Source organism: Mercenaria mercenaria, chromosome 2 (genome assembly GCF_021730395.1).
Source record: "Mercenaria mercenaria strain notata chromosome 2, MADL_Memer_1, whole genome shotgun sequence".
Lineage (NCBI taxonomy): Eukaryota > Metazoa > Mollusca > Bivalvia > Venerida > Veneridae > Mercenaria > Mercenaria mercenaria.
In genome coordinates, this window is record NC_069362.1 from 94,167,393 (window position 1) to 94,186,325 (window position 18,933).

The 18,933-nt window shown below is 35.4% G+C and overlaps 1 protein-coding gene across 4 annotated transcripts in view; it reads right to left on the reverse strand.

Annotated features, from left to right (window-relative positions):
- LOC123564612 (uncharacterized) overlaps window positions 1-18,933 on the reverse strand; it is a 32,302-nt gene that overhangs the window by 11,594 nt on the left and 1,775 nt on the right. For all 4 annotated transcript variants that reach the window (XM_045358321.2, XM_045358322.2, XM_045358323.2 and 1 more), the window contains exons 3-11: window positions 14,015-14,163; window positions 11,036-11,190; window positions 10,569-10,720; window positions 9,945-10,116; window positions 9,428-9,531; window positions 7,303-7,411; window positions 4,948-5,297; window positions 3,095-3,382; window positions 1,718-1,835 (exon numbers count right to left, since the gene is read on the reverse strand). In XM_045358321.2, coding sequence (XP_045214256.2) covers window positions 1,718-1,835; window positions 3,095-3,382; window positions 4,948-5,297; window positions 7,303-7,411; window positions 9,428-9,531; window positions 9,945-10,116; window positions 10,569-10,720; window positions 11,036-11,190; window positions 14,015-14,163 — 1,597 coding nt within the window. The remainder of the gene's footprint in view (window positions 1-1,717; window positions 1,836-3,094; window positions 3,383-4,947; window positions 5,298-7,302; window positions 7,412-9,427; window positions 9,532-9,944; window positions 10,117-10,568; window positions 10,721-11,035; window positions 11,191-14,014; window positions 14,164-18,933) is intronic.

Here is an 18,933-nt window from a genome sequence, read left to right on the forward strand (position 1 = left end):
GAATCCCAGCCTCCACTTAAATTTTTATCTTTTTTTCTTTTTTTTTTTTTACTTTTTTAAAAATCTATATAACACAGCTTAAGGACTTAAACTCAATATAAAACTCCCATATACCGGGGGTACAATGTATACAGTAATCAAATAAACTACTGTTTACAAGCTAGACAAATACACGATGTGAAAGGTGCTTGTCTGAAGTGTTGCATAATATGATTGTACAGGTGCTGTATGGTACCATACGTAACGGAACGGAAGATAGCCACACCCTGTACGATTTATGGGAAGAAGTAGTAAAGGTTAATTACATAATTTAAAATTAAAATTATTAAAGATTTTCAGTCATAACAATTTTAAAGCTGCTTTAAAAACCATTTATCGGAAACTGGTACTGTAGATAAACCAATTAACATTAATTAGACTGCCCTTTCGGAGCCCCTGTTTTTGGACGCATGCGCAGATAAGGCCGGTATTGTTTACATCCTTGCAAAGAGTAAAGACTAGGGTTTAACGATTTGCAGTTTACTTGTGTAAACAATTTGTATTTAAAAATAAATATAATGAAAACCCTCATTTTTTTGTCGGAAACTGGTCTGAAACCAGTAGTAACTTGCATGTAAAACTTTAACCAGTCAAAAGGGGGGCATAATTTGCTCAAAGTACATGTCAGAGTTATGGAACTTGACCCAGTTAGGTTGGTAATTGACCTAGAAAAAGAAAAAATAAGTTTCAAAGCTATATGCCTTTAAATGATAGCTGTATGTACTTGCATGCAAAACTTTAACTAAGGTGTGATGCCGACGCAGACGCCAGGGTGAGTAGAATTCTTTGAATAGTCGAGCTAAAACTGACCTAAACACAAAACTTAACCAAGAAATCTGATTTTCTAAGTCCAAAAGGGGCCATAATTCTTGCAAAAAGCAGGATGGAGTCATGTTTTTTGCTGTACAGAGTCAGCTTATGATGGTGAACAAGTGTAGCAAGTTTCAAAGCAATAGCTGTAATAGTTTAGGCGAAAAGTTGCCTAAACATAAAACTTAACCAAGAAATCTGATATTTTCTAAGTCCAAAATGGGCCATAATTCTTGCAAAAAGCAGGATGGAGTTATGTTTCTTGCTGTACAGAGTCAGCTAATGATGGTGAACAAGTGTTGCAAGTTTTAAAGCAATAGCTTTGATAGTTTAGGAGAAAAGCTGACCTAAACATAAAACTTAACCAGGCAACACAGACACCGACACTGACCAAGTGATGACAATAACTCATCTTTTTTTTTTTTTAAATCAGATGAGCTAAAAAGGAGTCAGAGTTATAGCACTTATTTTTACAACTTTCTTATAAGCCCATTATTCCTTTTTGTCAAACGCTTTGGATTTTAATGATAAACACCTGTCAAATGGACTGACTGACAAAGGACCACTTTGTTCACAATCTTATTTTTGAAAAAGACCAATTTCATTATGAAATTTCAATTTTTAATTACTTTACATATACAAATGCCATAAACTAGATACTGATTTTACTTACTGGTAATTAGATGTTCCAACAGATTAACAGTTGACATCATTCATTTTCTTGGCTGGGGAATAGTTTGTTTAACAATTTGCTAATATATATCAAGTATGTATACCTTTAGATCACCTAATAAAACTATAGTATACATTTCTTTAACTGGGGATCAGTTGTTTTAACAATTTGCTAATATATATCAAGTCTACATACCTTGAGATCTCCTAATAAAGCTATACATTTCTTTGGCTGGGGATCAGTTGTTGTTAGGCCAACTTTTACCAGTTTCAATTTGCAGAATTTTAAATACAAACTGTATACTGGAAACATCCTGAAATAAAATGGATGAAGAAGTATGCAAAAGTTATAAAGTTAGCAAAATGACAAAAATCACATTTGTACCCCCTGCAAATATGACAACCAGTTTATATTGTAGGTCCAAACAGTTTTTCACAAGAAAATTTGAGCGACTTGAATATTGCTTTGAGTGTCTGAACTGGAATTTTGGTCAAATTTTAGAAAGCAGATGCTCAATTTTCACTTGTCCACGGACAAGCAAAATGCAAAAATTTGGTTGTCTGGACCTGCAAATGTACAACTTGGACAACTCGGCCAATTGATTTTTCCAGCCCTGCATACATATGGTAAAGAGGTAAATCTGCTATCTGCCTCTTGATTCCTTACTAGAGTTAGCCTGTTCTTCACAAATAACTGACAACTTCTTCAAATGCATCAGCAGAGGATGACTAATCTATCAGTTTAGTGTTTGGTCAGTCACCAAGGAGAACATAAGTCATGCTAAGAATTATGAAAATAATATCCCAATACCAAAAATATCTTTTCTCACTTATCGGACAGAAAAATCTCTATTTTTAGAAATGCTGGAAAATCTTATCCCACATGGGTTATCCCACACTCCTGTGACGGACTACTTCATGCACTGAATATACATATTATTTATGTAAAATAATTAAAAATCAGGTACCTTTATCTTTTCTCTCCGTTCCTTATAGTGTATTTCTCGATTCAAAATTCGTTACTTTATGATAAGAACATACCGTTACGCTACAAACGATAGAACTAAAGCGGAACTTTGTTATTGTGCGTCACTGAAATGTCATGACGTCACTTCTGCTTACGGACGTCAATATCCCACGTTTTAAATAGTTCCATATTTTCATGCTTGTTTTTAGTGTTTCTGTTGTGGTAAGTGAGAAATAGAATCCATCATTGGTGTTCGGTGAAGATCGGAAATCCCAACCCTCCGGCGCACCGCTCAAGTCTTAAACTCGGCACAGCCTCGTTTAAGACTTAAGCGGTGCGCCCTCGGGTTGGGATTTTCTGATCTTAACTGAAGGCCAATGACAGATTCTCTATATCTTCATAGCAAATGCACTGTACCCTTAATGTACAAAGACCTTGCATGTTTTAAGTCTTGTATTCTATCAAGCATATCCAAAGAAGTATCAGAATTTAAGGAAACAACTCATACAGAACAAATATAGCACCTGTATATTTTTTTTTGCCAATAGATCTTTTTACACAGAATGAATTTTGATCTTTTAAAATAAATTTTGTAAGAAATCTTACCTTGTTTTCCATCTTGTGTTGTTTGACTGTGGACATGATAGGGACAATAATTTAGGCAGGCTGGACTGACTGATGGCATGTACATACATACAAGCTTTGTCCTTGCCGTAAGTGGGAACCGGCTTATCTCCATCAGGAAAAGGCAGAAGAACCAGCACAATAGACTGGTCATCATGTTGAAGATGAAGTTCTAGAAAAATATCACAGTCTGGATCCTGAAGAATCTTGTAAGTCACTGATACATACACAGAGGTGTACTGCTTTAGATCCACATCGAGGGAGAAAAGACTGAAAATTAAAAAGACAACTATTTGTATCTCTAATTCCTAAAATGTCATACTATCATTCTCACTGGAGGAAGTGAGGTGTGACTCTGCCATTATTTGTAGTATTCTAGGCCTATCCACAAATGAAATTTAAGTGAATTGTTATACTTAGTTAAAGAGAAGTTGTTTACAGCCAAACAACTAATTATGATCTTTAAATACCTGTGCTTAATTCTTAATTCTAAAACAACCAGCAAATAACCTACATACATGTAGAGCAAAATCTATCTTGGGTTATTCTGCAATAAAAACCACTTGCATGCAATGACATCATCCAATCCAGGCATGTAGTACGGTCGTAAGAAGTAGTTACCATTTTTTCTAACACTGTTGATACTAGTATGTCGCGTTAGAATCGAAATAATAAGTTCCCAAGTGTAATTTATCTTAGAATAACCAGAGTTTTTGTTCTTATGCGAAACAATATATCACTCAGGCCTATGGCCTTCGTGATATATTCTTACGCATAAGAACTCAAAACATTGGTTATTCTACGATAAACCACATTTGGGAACTTATTTTTTAAATATCAAATTTGTCAAAGTATGTTCCTAGTAGACAAGGTTTAAGTTGATCGTCAGAAATATGTCACTGTATAGAAATAGGCATTGAATCAGTTTCAGCACCAATGCAAATGTCTCCTTTCATAGTATTGACATCATAAAATTGCATATTAATACATCAATGCTTTGTCTACATTAATTTAACATCTTCTCAACATCAACAATACACCAGCATCACACTATACAATGACTTGCAGCTTTTTGAAGCTCTTCATATAAAGGATGCTTCCAAACCCATCTAGTAAATCAAGGGAAGTTTCTTAAAGTGGCATTATGAGCATCTTACTGCACATAGTTTGTTTTTGGTGGATGTTCTATAAAAGCGATTTTCGGTTGCTGTGCATTTAAATGTGTTAAATTAACGATGATGCCGCATAAGCATTTGAAGTTGGTGCTTTATAAATAAAGAAATCAGACTTTCTTCAATCTTCTACGCAGTGATCTCCCTTACCTATAAGTAGAGATTTCTGAAGTTGAAAGGAAGCAACTCCTGCATGCAGTTTGACTTTTCTTAAAAAGACTGCCCCAGTTAAAACAAGAAAAGTCATATTTGGAAAGTTATTTTTTCGTACTGGTAATAGGAAGGGTTTGGTATATTGGGTTAAAAGCTATAATTTCCTCCACCTTTTTTACACACACATCTATTTCAGCTGGATTTTTACTTGAAAAATGCCCATAATTCCACTTTAAACTTTAAGCCAAATGGACTAATTACACCTCACAGGTCATGTGCAATTGCCTCTTTGCAGGTTATACTTTCATTTTCATTTGTTGAATCACTTCTTTGGATAACAAAGCAAAATTTGGTTAAACATGTACATTCAATGAAGCAGTTGAAGAGGAGAAGCTAAATGAAGGAGGCAATGAAAGATGAAGACTTGATGGCTGCACTGACGCCACATTATGGTGACAGTAAAAAGAACATAATTTATGTATCTTAGAAAAAGAAAATGACGATTTTTACCTGTATTTGGTAAATTTGCTGTGTACAACATCTGCTTCCAGTCTTATACATGAGCCACCTATAAAAGCGTCATCTGTACATATATCCATCACTGGTTCCTGTTCCATTTGATCAAGTGTTTGGTTAGCCTGATTCCACCCTTTTAAGATCACAGGTGCAGACGACTTGCTTGACTGGTTTAAAATTTGCACACCAGACTGACTGTTTGATTCAGCAGACTGGTTTGTATTTTTTTCATCTACTTGAGAATCAGTCTGAGTATCTGGTAACTGTGTTTTGGTGAACTGTGATTGTGTGAAGGTAGGTTGCAGCTGCTGCACGTTCATATTCCACCAGGGATTACCAACAGGCTGAAAAGGTCCAAATCAAATGCTCGAACTGGGCTTAAATAGTTTAAGTTCATCAGAGAACAAGAGCTCAATAAAGTGGGGAAATACAGACCTGAATAGTTCTAGATCATATTATTAAGAGGAAGTAAAATTAAAAAGATTTTTTTGGGGGGTGAGGATTGTGGGTTTTTGTGCAGCAACGGTGATAGTAAAGTAAGGTACAAGGAACTTAAAGTAACTTTTTTCAGTTGTAAATAATTGTTACATTTCTCAAATTATCTCATCACCACCCACCTTAATTTCAAGTTTAAATCAATACCTTGAATAGTTTTGAAGTTGTGCTTCAAACATGATTTCAACTCAATTTGTGACTCACTTCCAGATTTTAAGTTTCCAAATAGGTATCCTTTTTAGTAGAAGGTCCTTAAGGAACATTTCTGTGTAATTATCTCAAAATCAGGCATGTCGTTACAAAAGAGGTGGCTTTTGAAGATTTGTTTTTAGCTGTGGCAGCCATTTTTATAACAAACTGGAATGATTTAATAACTTTTCTATTGTAATATTTTCAAAATCTGACCAGCCGCTTACGAGGACATTTAAAGATAATGACAAGCTAAATATCATGCCTATAAGGCTGTTCTTAACAAGAAATGTTTGTAAAATACATATGCCCTTCATAATGGCTTGTCCCATTTTTTAGCCCAAGATCACAACTTGACCGTTGACCTACTAACTCCAACACGGGAAATCTACTGAACATAGGCGATAATCGTATGAAGTTTGAAGACTGAAGCCTAAAGCATTCTTTAGTTATTGTACCTAAACCATTTTCAGTCTTAGGGTCACTATGACCTTGACCTTTAACCTACTGACCCTGCAACAGCGGTCATTTACTAACAACAAGCAATCATCCTATGGAGCATTCTTTAATTATAAAGTCTAGTGGTCACCTTGACCTTTGACATACTGACCTCAAAAACACAGAGGTCATCTACTGACCACAGGCCATTAACTTATTAAGTTTGACAAATATAGGCCATAGCATTCTTTATTTATTGTCTAAAGACAGACAGATAATGAGCAAAATAATGCACAACCTCTTCTTTAAAGGAGTGCATAATACAATTTGGTGAAGAAACGTCAAGATAGTTCCTCTTTCTATGAACTTTACACCTAATTTATCTTAAAATTTTGCTGAATAAACATGCAATCACATTTACATTCCCCATTAACATAAACATTCTATAAACATTCAACTCCATTATTGTCGCGCATGTCAAGTGCATGTTTTTTAACTTATCTTAAAATGCATGATATATTGTCTTAAATATTTCTCACAAAATAAAAGTACACTATTAGAATAAATCATATAATATCGTACTTCAGTCTTCTGCCACATTCATTAGGTTTAATATATAAGTTAATTGGTTCTTCTGTGAAGATAAATCACTTGCAAAACTAAAGGTCAGACTTAATACTGAATTCACACAGACAATAACAAGTGCAACTAACCTATGTAATGAACTATCAATAAACAACAATATATCAAAACTGTCTGGAACAGAATACTGTATAATCAATTAATTTCACTGGCATTAATTCTTAATTTTGGCAAAAATAACATTTTGTTGGGTACAAGAAGTTATGGATTTTTTTATGAATCTTTATGGGTATTGTCAAGTTTCAAAGATGAAATAAACGTAAACCGTCTTTTTATCCAATTTAATTTCATGGATTGATGTGACAAAAAATCCAAGAACAATTCCTATAAATGATAACAATTTAATAATATTCCAGTATTCAACTAGAGAATTATAACCAAAACTATACATTCTATTATTTCCCATATACTAGTACGAGAAAATTACACTGCAGCAAAGTAAGTATTTCTTTTCTTAAGTCCTGTACTCCATTCCTAATAGGAAAATGGTACATACAGATTTAGAAGAATTCTTTTAAACACAACCCATTACCCAGCAGCCGAATTATCAAATGAAACAATAATTCTATACAGAAGGCTACTTACAACACCATTATCGAAGAATCTTTCCCCGAATCCTTGACAGAATGTTGTACTGATTGGGAGCGTCGTGTAACTACATGGGTAACACAAATCATGCAGCAAACTCCAAAATCTGAAATATTCAATAAGAAAATAAAAGGTAAGGATAGATTTCCCGGACACACAGAGCACCCCTAACACAGCAAGAGTGCCATGCATCACAAAGTAGGCCCGCATCATAAAGAAGCTGCAGTGGTTTTCAAAAAAGACACATCTTAAAGATAAAACAGTATGGCAACACTTTTTGTGAACATTCTTTAAAATGAGAAAATTTCACTTTTGAGTTTTCAACTAAGAAAATTGTGATTATTTTATTATACATTTAAAATAGAATAAACTCTACTAGAAAGAAACAATTTCTTGCATCAAAATTAATATGTGATCGAATCATTCCAATTTTATATTCTAGTCAGGAAACCTTGAAGCATATACAAATCAAGTCTGTTTCCTGGAAAAAAACAACAGTAATGCTGTCAAATCAGGAAGTACGAAGTTGTCAATCGCTTCAAATCCACACACTCCATATTTACATTGTTGCGGCCGCTAGATTAATCATTAGGTATTACTCAGGACTTAGTCTGGTTTACAGAAATAAATTTTAGTGGTTTAATTACTCATTATTTATATATGAGCTATTTATAACATCTGCAACCTTCTTAATAAATGAGCCGCACCATGAGAAAACCAACATAGTGGGTGTGCGACCAGCATGGATCCAGACCAGCCTGCGCATCCACGCAGTCTGGTCAGGATCCATGCTGTTCGCTTTTAAAGCCTATTGGAATTGGAGAAACTGTTAGCGAACAGCATGGATCCTGACCAGGCTGCGCGGATGCGCAGGCTGGTCTGGATCCATGCTGGTCGCAAAGCCACTATGTTGGTTTTCTCATGGCACGGCTCAAATATGAAGCATGATTTGAACTAAAAACACCTAACACCTTCACGACATTATCCAGTTAATCATATGACAATGTCTGAAAATTACAGGTAACACCTCATAACAATCCATTATCTATAAAACCTTGCCTATCAATTTTACATATCATACTCAATTGTTGCCAACTTGAACCTTTTTGGTTAATGTTTAAAGACCCATCACAGAATAACTGTATTCTCGTATCTTTCCATCATAGTAATTAAACATGATATACATGAAAAAAATTGAGAAGTACAAGTATTAAGTTACAAACTGACAGCCAAGACAATGCGTTTAATGTCTTACCATTTTATTGAATTAATGTAGCAGTATGCACAGTACTTGATGTATTCAAATAAGTTTAGACCAGAGTATGTTTCTATAGGGTAAGACAGCTATTTGTCTATGTTTTTAAAACAAAACTGAAAAGAGATTGACTGAAAAAGCTGACATATTCATTCAGGAAGGGCTGAAATTGTCCACCTGTCATGGTGTAGTACAGCTGTATCATACCAGTATTATCAGAATGACTGTCATGAAGTTTATGTAGGGATGGGGGTGGTGTGTCACTAAGTTGTGGTGTTTGGTGGGTCTTTAAGTATAATGATAATCTTCAATGCTGACAATGCAAGTTTTGATTAAAATCATCATTAAGAGAAGTCATGCTTGAAAAGCGATTATTGTTTGCTGAACTCAGCACATTCTACCTCTGACAGCTAATCTTACATGGTAATTTTCCTAAAACATACTAGAATAAAAAGCCTACTTCATCCAGCAGGGTTGTTGTTGGGGCATTGACACCCTCCTATAGGTAACAAGTCAGCCAATGAAATCTATCAATACAACAGCTTGTTATAGTACTGATTTTCGCACAAAAGGACAGGAACAGACAAACTCTGATCTGTTTTCGCTTTGAAACAGTGCTGAACAATGTAAATCCACAAAACATTCATACTTCAATTGCTACAACTGTCAATCATCTTAACAGTTCTTATAACAATGAAAGTAGTCCAAGGGTTTTGTCTCAAAAGGGATTGCACAAAATATTGTATCCATTTGAGATATAGGTGATAATTTACTTAAGTTTTTATTCTGTGAAATCTTTTTGGCTCCCTGTGTCACTAGAACCCATCTTGGGCTGAATACCCTTCAGATGTAAGGTAGTGAACTTACTTGTTTTCATTCTGTGTGAAGTTTTCCACTCCCTGTGTCTCTAGGACCCATCCTGGGGCGAATATTGCTACAGACAGATTGTACTTTCTTGCTGCTTCCAATGCCTGATTAACATGACAAAAAGTAGTATTGCTTTAAGTATCACACTAATTAAACTTATTAGAATATTTGTATTCTATTCTTACTCGTGTTGAAAGCTACAAAATTTAACATTCAAGAGTAGCTCAGTTTTTGGCTACTTTTAAACTTCACAGAACTAGATACACCATAAGTTGCTAACTTAAATGGAGGGAAACCATTTCTAGGTATTGAGTGCAAGTTTTTATGTTACTGAAATCAGAATTAACTTCAGAGCAAGGCCTTATAGTATAATCAAAATCAAGTCATTATCCTGAAAATATGCTTCATTAACTTCCACTGTAATTAAAACTAAGTTACATATTCAGACCTCTATGAAAAAAATATATTAATGTTATGTTGCCAAACAATTTTATTGTTTTGGTAATAAATATTTTACCTCTCTCGTGTTGAAGCCCCCATCACCAAGGCAACCCCTACCAAATACATCAATTCCCACATATACATCATATGGTCTTTTAGCTTCGACAGCTGTTGATTTTGATTTTTCAAGATGATCCTCTTTCCAGCAATAATTCAGGAAAATCCCATCACAGCCATCAAAATATTGTCTACAGAAAAAAAGAAAGTGATGGAAAAAATATCAAAAAAAAAAAATGACACCACATTCAGATATTTTGGCAATTTGCTAACTGTTAACCTTTTTACCTAACATGTGATTATTTGGTAAACCAAATAAAATATACTGCATCCATTTCTCTATAAAATACTTGATTAATCAATTTACTAACCATTTATTGGATGACTGAACCTTTAACCAGTTAACCTACCAAATTTACCCCCTAAAATAAACCAATTTAAAACTGGCCATTTTGTGAAAAAAAATGGTAATTTTTTTTCGAGTGACAAAATCTAATTAACTAAATAAACTGAATCTAGCTGGCTATGGCATACAGTACATATTACTATAGCTGGCTATGGCAATACAGTACACATTACTATAGCTGGCTATGGCATACAGTACACATTACTATAGCCAGTTATGGCATACAATTCACATTACCTGTTTTTGTCATTGAGAGCATTTTGCCAGTCCAGTTCTCCCGTGTTGAGGACACTGTCATACCAGAGAACCTGTGACCCCGGCATATGTTTGTGCTGCTCCTTTGTTAAATATTCCACAAAACCTATTAAGTTTGCCACCAGTTCTTCAGTCTGACAAAGAAAAAATACACATAGCTTAAATTTAGTAAGTCATTTACTTTCTGTATGATGATACATATTGCCTAAATTATAACCGATCTCCAATGTGCATCTTTTTTAGAATAGTTTATTTTTAGATAAAACTCTTTCAATGTAGAAAATCCTCTTCAAATGAATTAATTTTATGAAATATATGGAAGTTATTTCTTTTGGCAGAAATGTTAAGGCTGAAATGAGGGTTTTTTATACAGACAGAAGCCTAAAATAATTTGCATAGTTCTATAACTTATTAAACTGGAATGTTGGTTTGACAAAATGTATAACAACCTCTATTTTATTTTCAATGTTGATGAGCCAGCCATCAAATCTGTAATATTTTGCAATTTGTACAAGCTGATCAGCGAACTTTTTATAGGAGTCTTCGGACTTGAGAAATGCCTCGCACCGAGCCTTCCCATCATCCCATTCTGTAATCACAGTTCCTGTAACACACAATTCTCTGTTTTAAAGTCTTAACTTTTAGCCTGCTAAATTTTTAAAATGGACTGGTCCATCATTCTATTTGGGCAATAAGATTTATCATTCAAAGGGGTCTTCACTGAAATTTTTTTTTTTTTTTTTGGATTTAACGTCGCACCGACACATGATAGGTCATATGGCGACTTCACTGAAAATTTACTGACTGAATAGCGAACAGTGCAGACCAAGATCGCAAAGGCAGACTTACTTGCCGCCAGCAGGCTAAAGGTTAAGAATATTATCTGTGTTTTATAGCTTTATCAACAGAACAATATAGATCTATTCTCCAAACAAAAAGCATGGTAGCATGGTATTTAATAATGACATTATATCTGAATAAGTACTGTAGCATAATAATAAGACAAAAACAACATTATTACAGAGACTTATTTCTGTTTTATTAATGTCATTACAAATTATTTGCTGCTTCCCAGCAGAACAAGAGCTGTCAGTAAGACAGCACGCTCGACTTTTCTCAGTGCTTGACTCTGAATTAGAGCTTTGCCAGTAAAAATTTTATAAAACTTTAACCAAAAAAATTCTAAGTTAAAAAGGGGCATAACTCTGTCAAAATTCAATCAGAGTTATGGGGATAATTTTTCCTGGTGTAGACTTCGATAGCAAATAACTATTTTAAGTTTCAAGTCAAAAGCTTTGAAAGTAACAGAGTAACTAGAAAATGCTTTTGTAAAAAAGCGCATGTCTCCCCCAATGCGAAGTCCTATAGGCAAGAAGTCAATAGGGGTCAGGAGCGAAAGTCAAAGAGACACTGATGGTTGGCTGCAATAGGGATCATCTACTTGGCATGTCAAGTCATCCCGCTAAATTTCAACACTCTTGGCCTAGTGGTTCTCAAGTCACTGTTCAGGCTCTTGTGACCTTGACCTTTGATCAAGTGACCTAAAAAAAATAGGGGTCATCTACTCTGCAAGTCCAATCATCCTATTAAGTTTCAACATTGTAGGTCAAGTGGTTCTCAAGTTATTTCCAAAAAATGATTTTACATGAACAGGCCACTGTGACCTTGACCTTTATTTCAACATTCTGGGTCGAGAGGTTCTCAAGTTATTGATTGGAAATGGTTTTCCATGTTCAGGCCCCTGTGGCCTTGACCTTTAACAGAGTGACCCTAAAATCATCTACTCTGCATGACCAATCGTCCTATGAAGTTTCATCATTCTGGGTCAAGTGGTTCTCAAGTTACTGACCGGAAATGGTTTTCAATGTTCAGGCCCCTGTGACCTTGACCTTTCACAGAGTGAACTCAAAATCGTTAGGGGGTCATCTACTCTGCATGACCAATCATCCTATTAAGTTTCAACATTCTGGGTCAAGTGGTTCTCAAGTTACTGACCGGAAATGGTTTTCCATGTTCAGGCCCCTGTGACCTTGACCTTTCACAGAGTGAACCCAAAATTGTTAGGGGTCATCTACTCTGCATGACCAATCATCCTATTAAGTTCCAACATTCTGGGTCAAGTGGTTCTCAAGTTACTGACTGGAAATGGTTTTCAATGTTCAGGCCCCTGTGACCTTGACCTTTAATGGAGTGACCCCAAAATCGATAGGGGTCATCTACTTTGCATGTACAATCATCCTATGAAGGTTCAACATTCTGGGTCAAGTGGTTCTCTAGTTATTGATCGGAAATGGTTTTCAATGTTCAGGCCCCTGTGACCTTGACCTTTGAAGGAGTGACCCCAAAATCAATAGGGGTCATCTACTCTTCATGACCGATCATCCTATGAAGTTTCAACATTCTGGGTCAAGTGGTTCTCTAGTTATTTATCGGAAATGGTTTTCAATGTTCAGGCCCCTGTGACCTTGACCTTTGACGGAGTGACCCCAAAATCAGTAGGGGTCATCTACTCCAGCAGCCCTACAACCCTATGAAGTTTGAAGGTTCTAGGTCAAATGGTTCTCCAGTTATTGCTCGGAAATGAAGTGTGACATACGGACAGACGGACAGGGCAAAAACAATATGTCTCCTGGGGGAGACATAATAATATCCGTCATGTGTTTACGAATCGGACAGAAATATCCGTTCCGAGGGCACCTGCGCAGATGGCCGAGGGACGGATATTTCAATCCGATTCGTAAACACATGACTGATATTTTTTCTTGCATATCGTATACATTTTAGCATTTTATTCTAGTTGTTTATTTTATTTGCATACCGTATTTTACAAATAACAGGTAGAAATACTTTCTTTGTAGCACTCTTTCTTGTAGTAGAGCGCGGGAAATTAACGTCCATAAGCAGAAGTGACGTCATGATGTTTTGCGTTACGCACAATAACAAAGTTCCACTTTAGTTTTATCGTTTGTAGCGTAATTGTATGTTCTTACAGTGAACTAACGTATTTTGAATCGAAAAATATTCCATAAGGAAAGGAGAGAAACTATCAAGGTACCTGCTTTTTTTCGTATTGTTATGTAAACAATATATCATCAGTGCATGAACCACTAGTTGTCATTAACAGCACGAGAGTCATCTGGCATGGGGGTGCCAGATGAGTTTTGCCGGCATGGGTAAAATTACTGGAAACGCCAGTCCGGTGTGCAAGAAATATTTGACTTCATCAAAAACTTTAACCAACACGCAAGAGAAGCAGCATAATCTTTACGTAACTCGATTGGTCTTTGAAAACTAGCATTTTTAGCTCTACTTTTCAAAGAAAAAGTATAGCTATTGCACTTGCCCCGTCGTCGGCGTCTATCTAATTAATGCTACCTTTACAGGTCTACCGGTAATTGAGTTTCATAAGTGTATAATTATGTACTTACCCAATACACTAACTCCATGCCGGTGCCCAGCATTAGTCCAAGCTGGAGGGGGTATTGTCACAAAATAATGACTGAAGTAAACAAACGTGTCCACATATTGCCAGTGGTAGAAACGATAGGCATTTGGTCGACCGCAACCTTGTACAAGCCTAAAATTTAAAGTGAATCATTGCAAAAACAAATACTGAAGCTTTCTACCTAACAACATTGTTACTAATACTGCATGCTCCAATAAATTATATCTTCTTAAAAAGAACTGTATGTAAGACTGTGCACTCCACTATTCGGCGATTTGATAATAAAATGAATGTATGTCTCAATAAGAGACCTCTACTTTTAAAAGGAAGATACACCAAGGGCCATAATTCTGTTAAGAACACAAATTAGAGTTATTGGGATTATTACCACACATTCAGATGATGATGGTTAAGATATATTTTGAATTTCAAGTCGTTATCTTATATAGTACCAAAGTTATGTCCAGAAAACGAAGTTTGTCAAAAAATTAAGTATGAAAGTGGCATAACTAGGTCAAAAATACAATAAGAGTTATGGGGATTGTTACCACACATGCAGATAATGATGATAAAGATACATTTTAAGTTTCAAGTGTTTATCTTATATTGTACCAAAGTTATATCCAAAAAGCTGAGATTGCCAAAACACATTAAGTATGAAAGGGGCATAATTCTGTCAAAAATACAAAAAAGAGTTATGGGGAGGGTAACCAAACATGCAGATGATGATTATAAAGAAATCTTTTTAATTTCAAGTCATTATCTTTTAAAATACCTAAGACATGTCTATAAACAAAGCTTTCGAAAAAATTTTAACATGAAAATAATTCTAAGTATAACAACTTTGTGACCTTGACCTTGGCTATGATGGGCCCATCCCCTGCATATACTTTGTGTGTATGCTGGACAATGTTTATGTGAACTAACAGTAAGATATAAGCAATAGTAACAAAGATATGACAGAAAAGCAAAGGTTGCCAAAAAACTTTAACCTTAAAAATAACCCAAGTATAACACCTTGGTGACCTTGACCTTGGGTATAATGAGCCTAGCCCCTGCACATATTTTGTTTGTATGCTGGACAATGTTTATGTTAACTTACAGTCAGATATAAGCAATAGTAACAAAGATGTGACAGAAAAGCAAAGGTTGCCGAAAAACTTCAACCTTAAAAATTACCCATATAACACCTTGGTGACCTTGACCTTATGTATAATGGGCCCAGCCCCTGCACATACTTTGTTTCTATGCTGGACAATGTTTATGTGAAAACAAAGGTTAACGAAAAACTTTAACCAAGAAAGGTCACGCCAACGACGGGGCAAGTAGAATAGCCCCCCTATTCTCTGAACAGTGGAGCTAAAAAATGATATACTCGCTGCTCTCACTGAGCAATCATTTAAAACAGTCAAGTGTTCTATTTACCAATAACTGGCTGTTCTTTTTCACACTACCACTAACACTTCATAAATTTGATACAGGTTTGACCCCTGACCTTAGTAGTGCAACTGTGATGCATAGGTGATCACAAGATTGGACATGCTGGTTTTCTCTTTCCTCTGGTTTCCTCCCTAAATAAAACCAACATACAACTCTACCTTACATGCAAGAAATTATCATCATTATCATTATTACTATGGTTATTACAGTGGAACCCTCAAAGTTCAGTTGAAAGGGTTTTTTATCAGCAGGATATAGTTCAAAAAAAATATGCAGAAAATAAAGAAAGCAAAATATAATGCCATTACCTTTAATTTTTCAGCAATTAAAATAATAAACTGGTTTTATTTCCTTGACAGACAGAAAAATATAGGTAAATCAAGAGAACCTTAAGGCCGTTCACCTGACCTAGTTCTCACCCTAGATAACCTAGTATATCAGGCCTAGATACCATAGAGACAAACATTTTGACCATGTTTTATGTAAATCAAGTAAATTATTAACCAAGTTTTTCAATGGTAAGACCAAGTGACATAGTGTTTGACCTCAGGTACCCCACTTTTGAACTTGACCTAGATTTCATACAAACAATTATTTATGACAAAGATTTATAAAGATCAAGCTGAAAAAGTGGGTTTGTGTTAACAAGGAATATCTATGATTCAACGTAGTGACCTAATTTAAGATCTCAGGTATCCCAGTTTTTAATAAACAAACATTTTGACAGAGTTTTATGAAGATAGTAAATGTTTTGTCGTTTTTTTTGTTTATTTTTTGGTTTAACGCCGTTTTTCAACAGTATTTCAGTCATGTACCGACGGGCAGTTAACCTAACCAGTGTTCCTGGATTCTGTATCAGTACAAACCTGTTCTCTGCAAGTAACTGCCAACTTGCCCACATGAATCAGAGGTGGAGGACTAATGATTTCAGACACAGCGCCATTTATCATATAGTCACGGAGAACATGCGCCCCGCCCGAGGATCAAACTCACGACCCCGCGATACGTAGACCAACGCTCTACCTACTGAGCTAAGCGGGCGGGCTAAGATAGTAAATGTGGCCTCTAGAGTGTGAGCAATGTTTTTTGATGAATTAACCACATGATCTAGTTTAAGGCTTTGGGTAACCATGTTTTGAACCTAGAATTTAATTGAAGCAAATATTCTGACAAAAATTTATGATGATCAAGTAGAAAATGTGGCCTCTATAGTGTTGACAAGGTATTTCCATGATCTGACCTAGAGACTAGCTTCTGACATCATATAGCCCAATCTGAATTAATCTAGATTCCATGCAGATAAAATTCTGACAAAGTTTTAAGAAGATCAAACAGAAAATATGGCCCCTAAACAAGTTGTTATCACAGGTAATCCAGTTTTGAACAGGACCTAGATTTCATAGACACAAACATTCTGGGGAAGTTTCTATAAAAAGTTCCAACAGAAAATGTAGCCAAGGTTTATTTATGATTTGATGTAGTGACCTAGTTTTTGACCTCAGAAAAAGCAGGTTTAAACTTGTCTATATTTCATAAAGACAAACATTACTTGCAATATGAAAAGGTAAACAAATTATGACAGTTGACTGCAAATTGAGCAGATTCATTTTGAGTTTTGTCAAGTGTCATTCACTATCAGTTTGGCTGTTCCATATTCAGGGGCTATTTTACACTACATTTTAGTAAAATGATTCTGAAAATCTTCTTGTTTCAGTAGTACTGGGGTTCCGGTATTCACGGGAAAATTTAAACTGAAAACAAGAATGCCATGCTGTCACAAAATATGCCCCTTTCTGACTTTTAAAATACTCTACTTACTGAACAGACTTGTCAATTTTCTGAATTTCAACTAATTCCAGGTCATAACTCCTGAGTGGCTAAGACTATATTACTGGTTATCGAACTTGGCCAAGACAATATGCTAGTTTACATTCTGACTAAGTTTGTGGAACACTAGATAAGAAGTGCTTAAGTTATTAATCGGAATCTTTCAATTTTCACAATTTTTGTATTGACATATTATGCCCATTAACACTGTGACCATGTTTAGTGAACATCGGATAAGAACTACTCAAGTTATCAAGCAGACACCATAATTTCTGGCCATTCTGACCAATTCAAGGGCTTACTGACTGGTTATTAACCCTGGCCTAGATTTTATAGTAATACATCATGATCTTCTGTATAAGTATGGTTGACATCAAAGAAAAATTACTCTAGCTATCAAGAGGAAACTGTCAATTTTGGCACATTTGACTCATTCACTGGCAAAAACTCTTGAGACACTTGTCCAAACTAGCTAGTTATTGAATATAAACCAGATTTTATTGTAATACATCTTACGCATAACTATGGTTAAAGTATGGTTGACACCAAAGAAAAATTACTCTAGTTATCTAACAAACACTATCAATTTTGGCAATTTTGACCAACTCAAGGGTCATAACTCTAGAAATACTGGTCCAAACTGGCAGGTTATCGAAATTTATCAATTAAATAGGGATAGTCACAAACTGTGTGTAGGTTTAGTTCAGTTCAGATACAGTAATTAAACGGACACCAACTTTTTCCCGCCAAAATGCCCGTCTACCCGCTTGTCCATATAAGGTTACCGTCATCCTACGAATATAAGACGCACATTTTTTACCAAGATTTTGGTCTCGAAGGACTGGTGCGTCCTATATATGGGGATAGAAAAAGACCAAACATTTCCCCGGACTCAAAAATTAAGAAAATCGATCTTTGTTTACACCGTGTACCTTTATATTGAAGAGAATTCAAGGGGAGCAAATACCAATGACTCAGGCATAGCTAATAGCCGGTATCGGGATGCAGCGTCTTAAATTACTTTTGTATAAAATGTAAAATTAAGAGCTCACATAAAATCTTAAGATAAATAAGTGCTGTTTTTCATTAAAATATACTTTACAACGCATTTCTGTAACTGATCATTAAGTTTTTAACAAAACCTGTGTAAAACTTTCCCGGTGTGTTTTCACATATTTTGCATTAAAATACTTGAAACTTCATATCAGGTAGCCCGGAAATCAATTATCTAGTCTTCAAACATAACTTTGATAGTTGTCTATAATCCTCTTGTTCATCGAGAAATTCACGCCCGAGGCATTACTTATCTTACCACCTACTGTCACAATCTGCAAACAATTAACCGTTTAATCATACCCGGAGGCAATTGTAAACATGTGCATGCAAGATTTTAGACTGATCCAATAACATGATCCGTAATCCGTAATGTTCAAAACAATTTGCAAACCAGTCTTAAAACTAGAGATGCTTTTGAGAAAAGCGCATGTCTCCCACAACTGCCTAATCATCTAAATAGTAAGTCAGTTTTTATATACTGTTCACTTAGACCAAATCTGAGTGTTTTCTGGTAATTCAAGGGCCATAATTCTAAAGTGCCTGGGCCGATTTGGCTAGTTATCAGACTTGGCCGAGCAC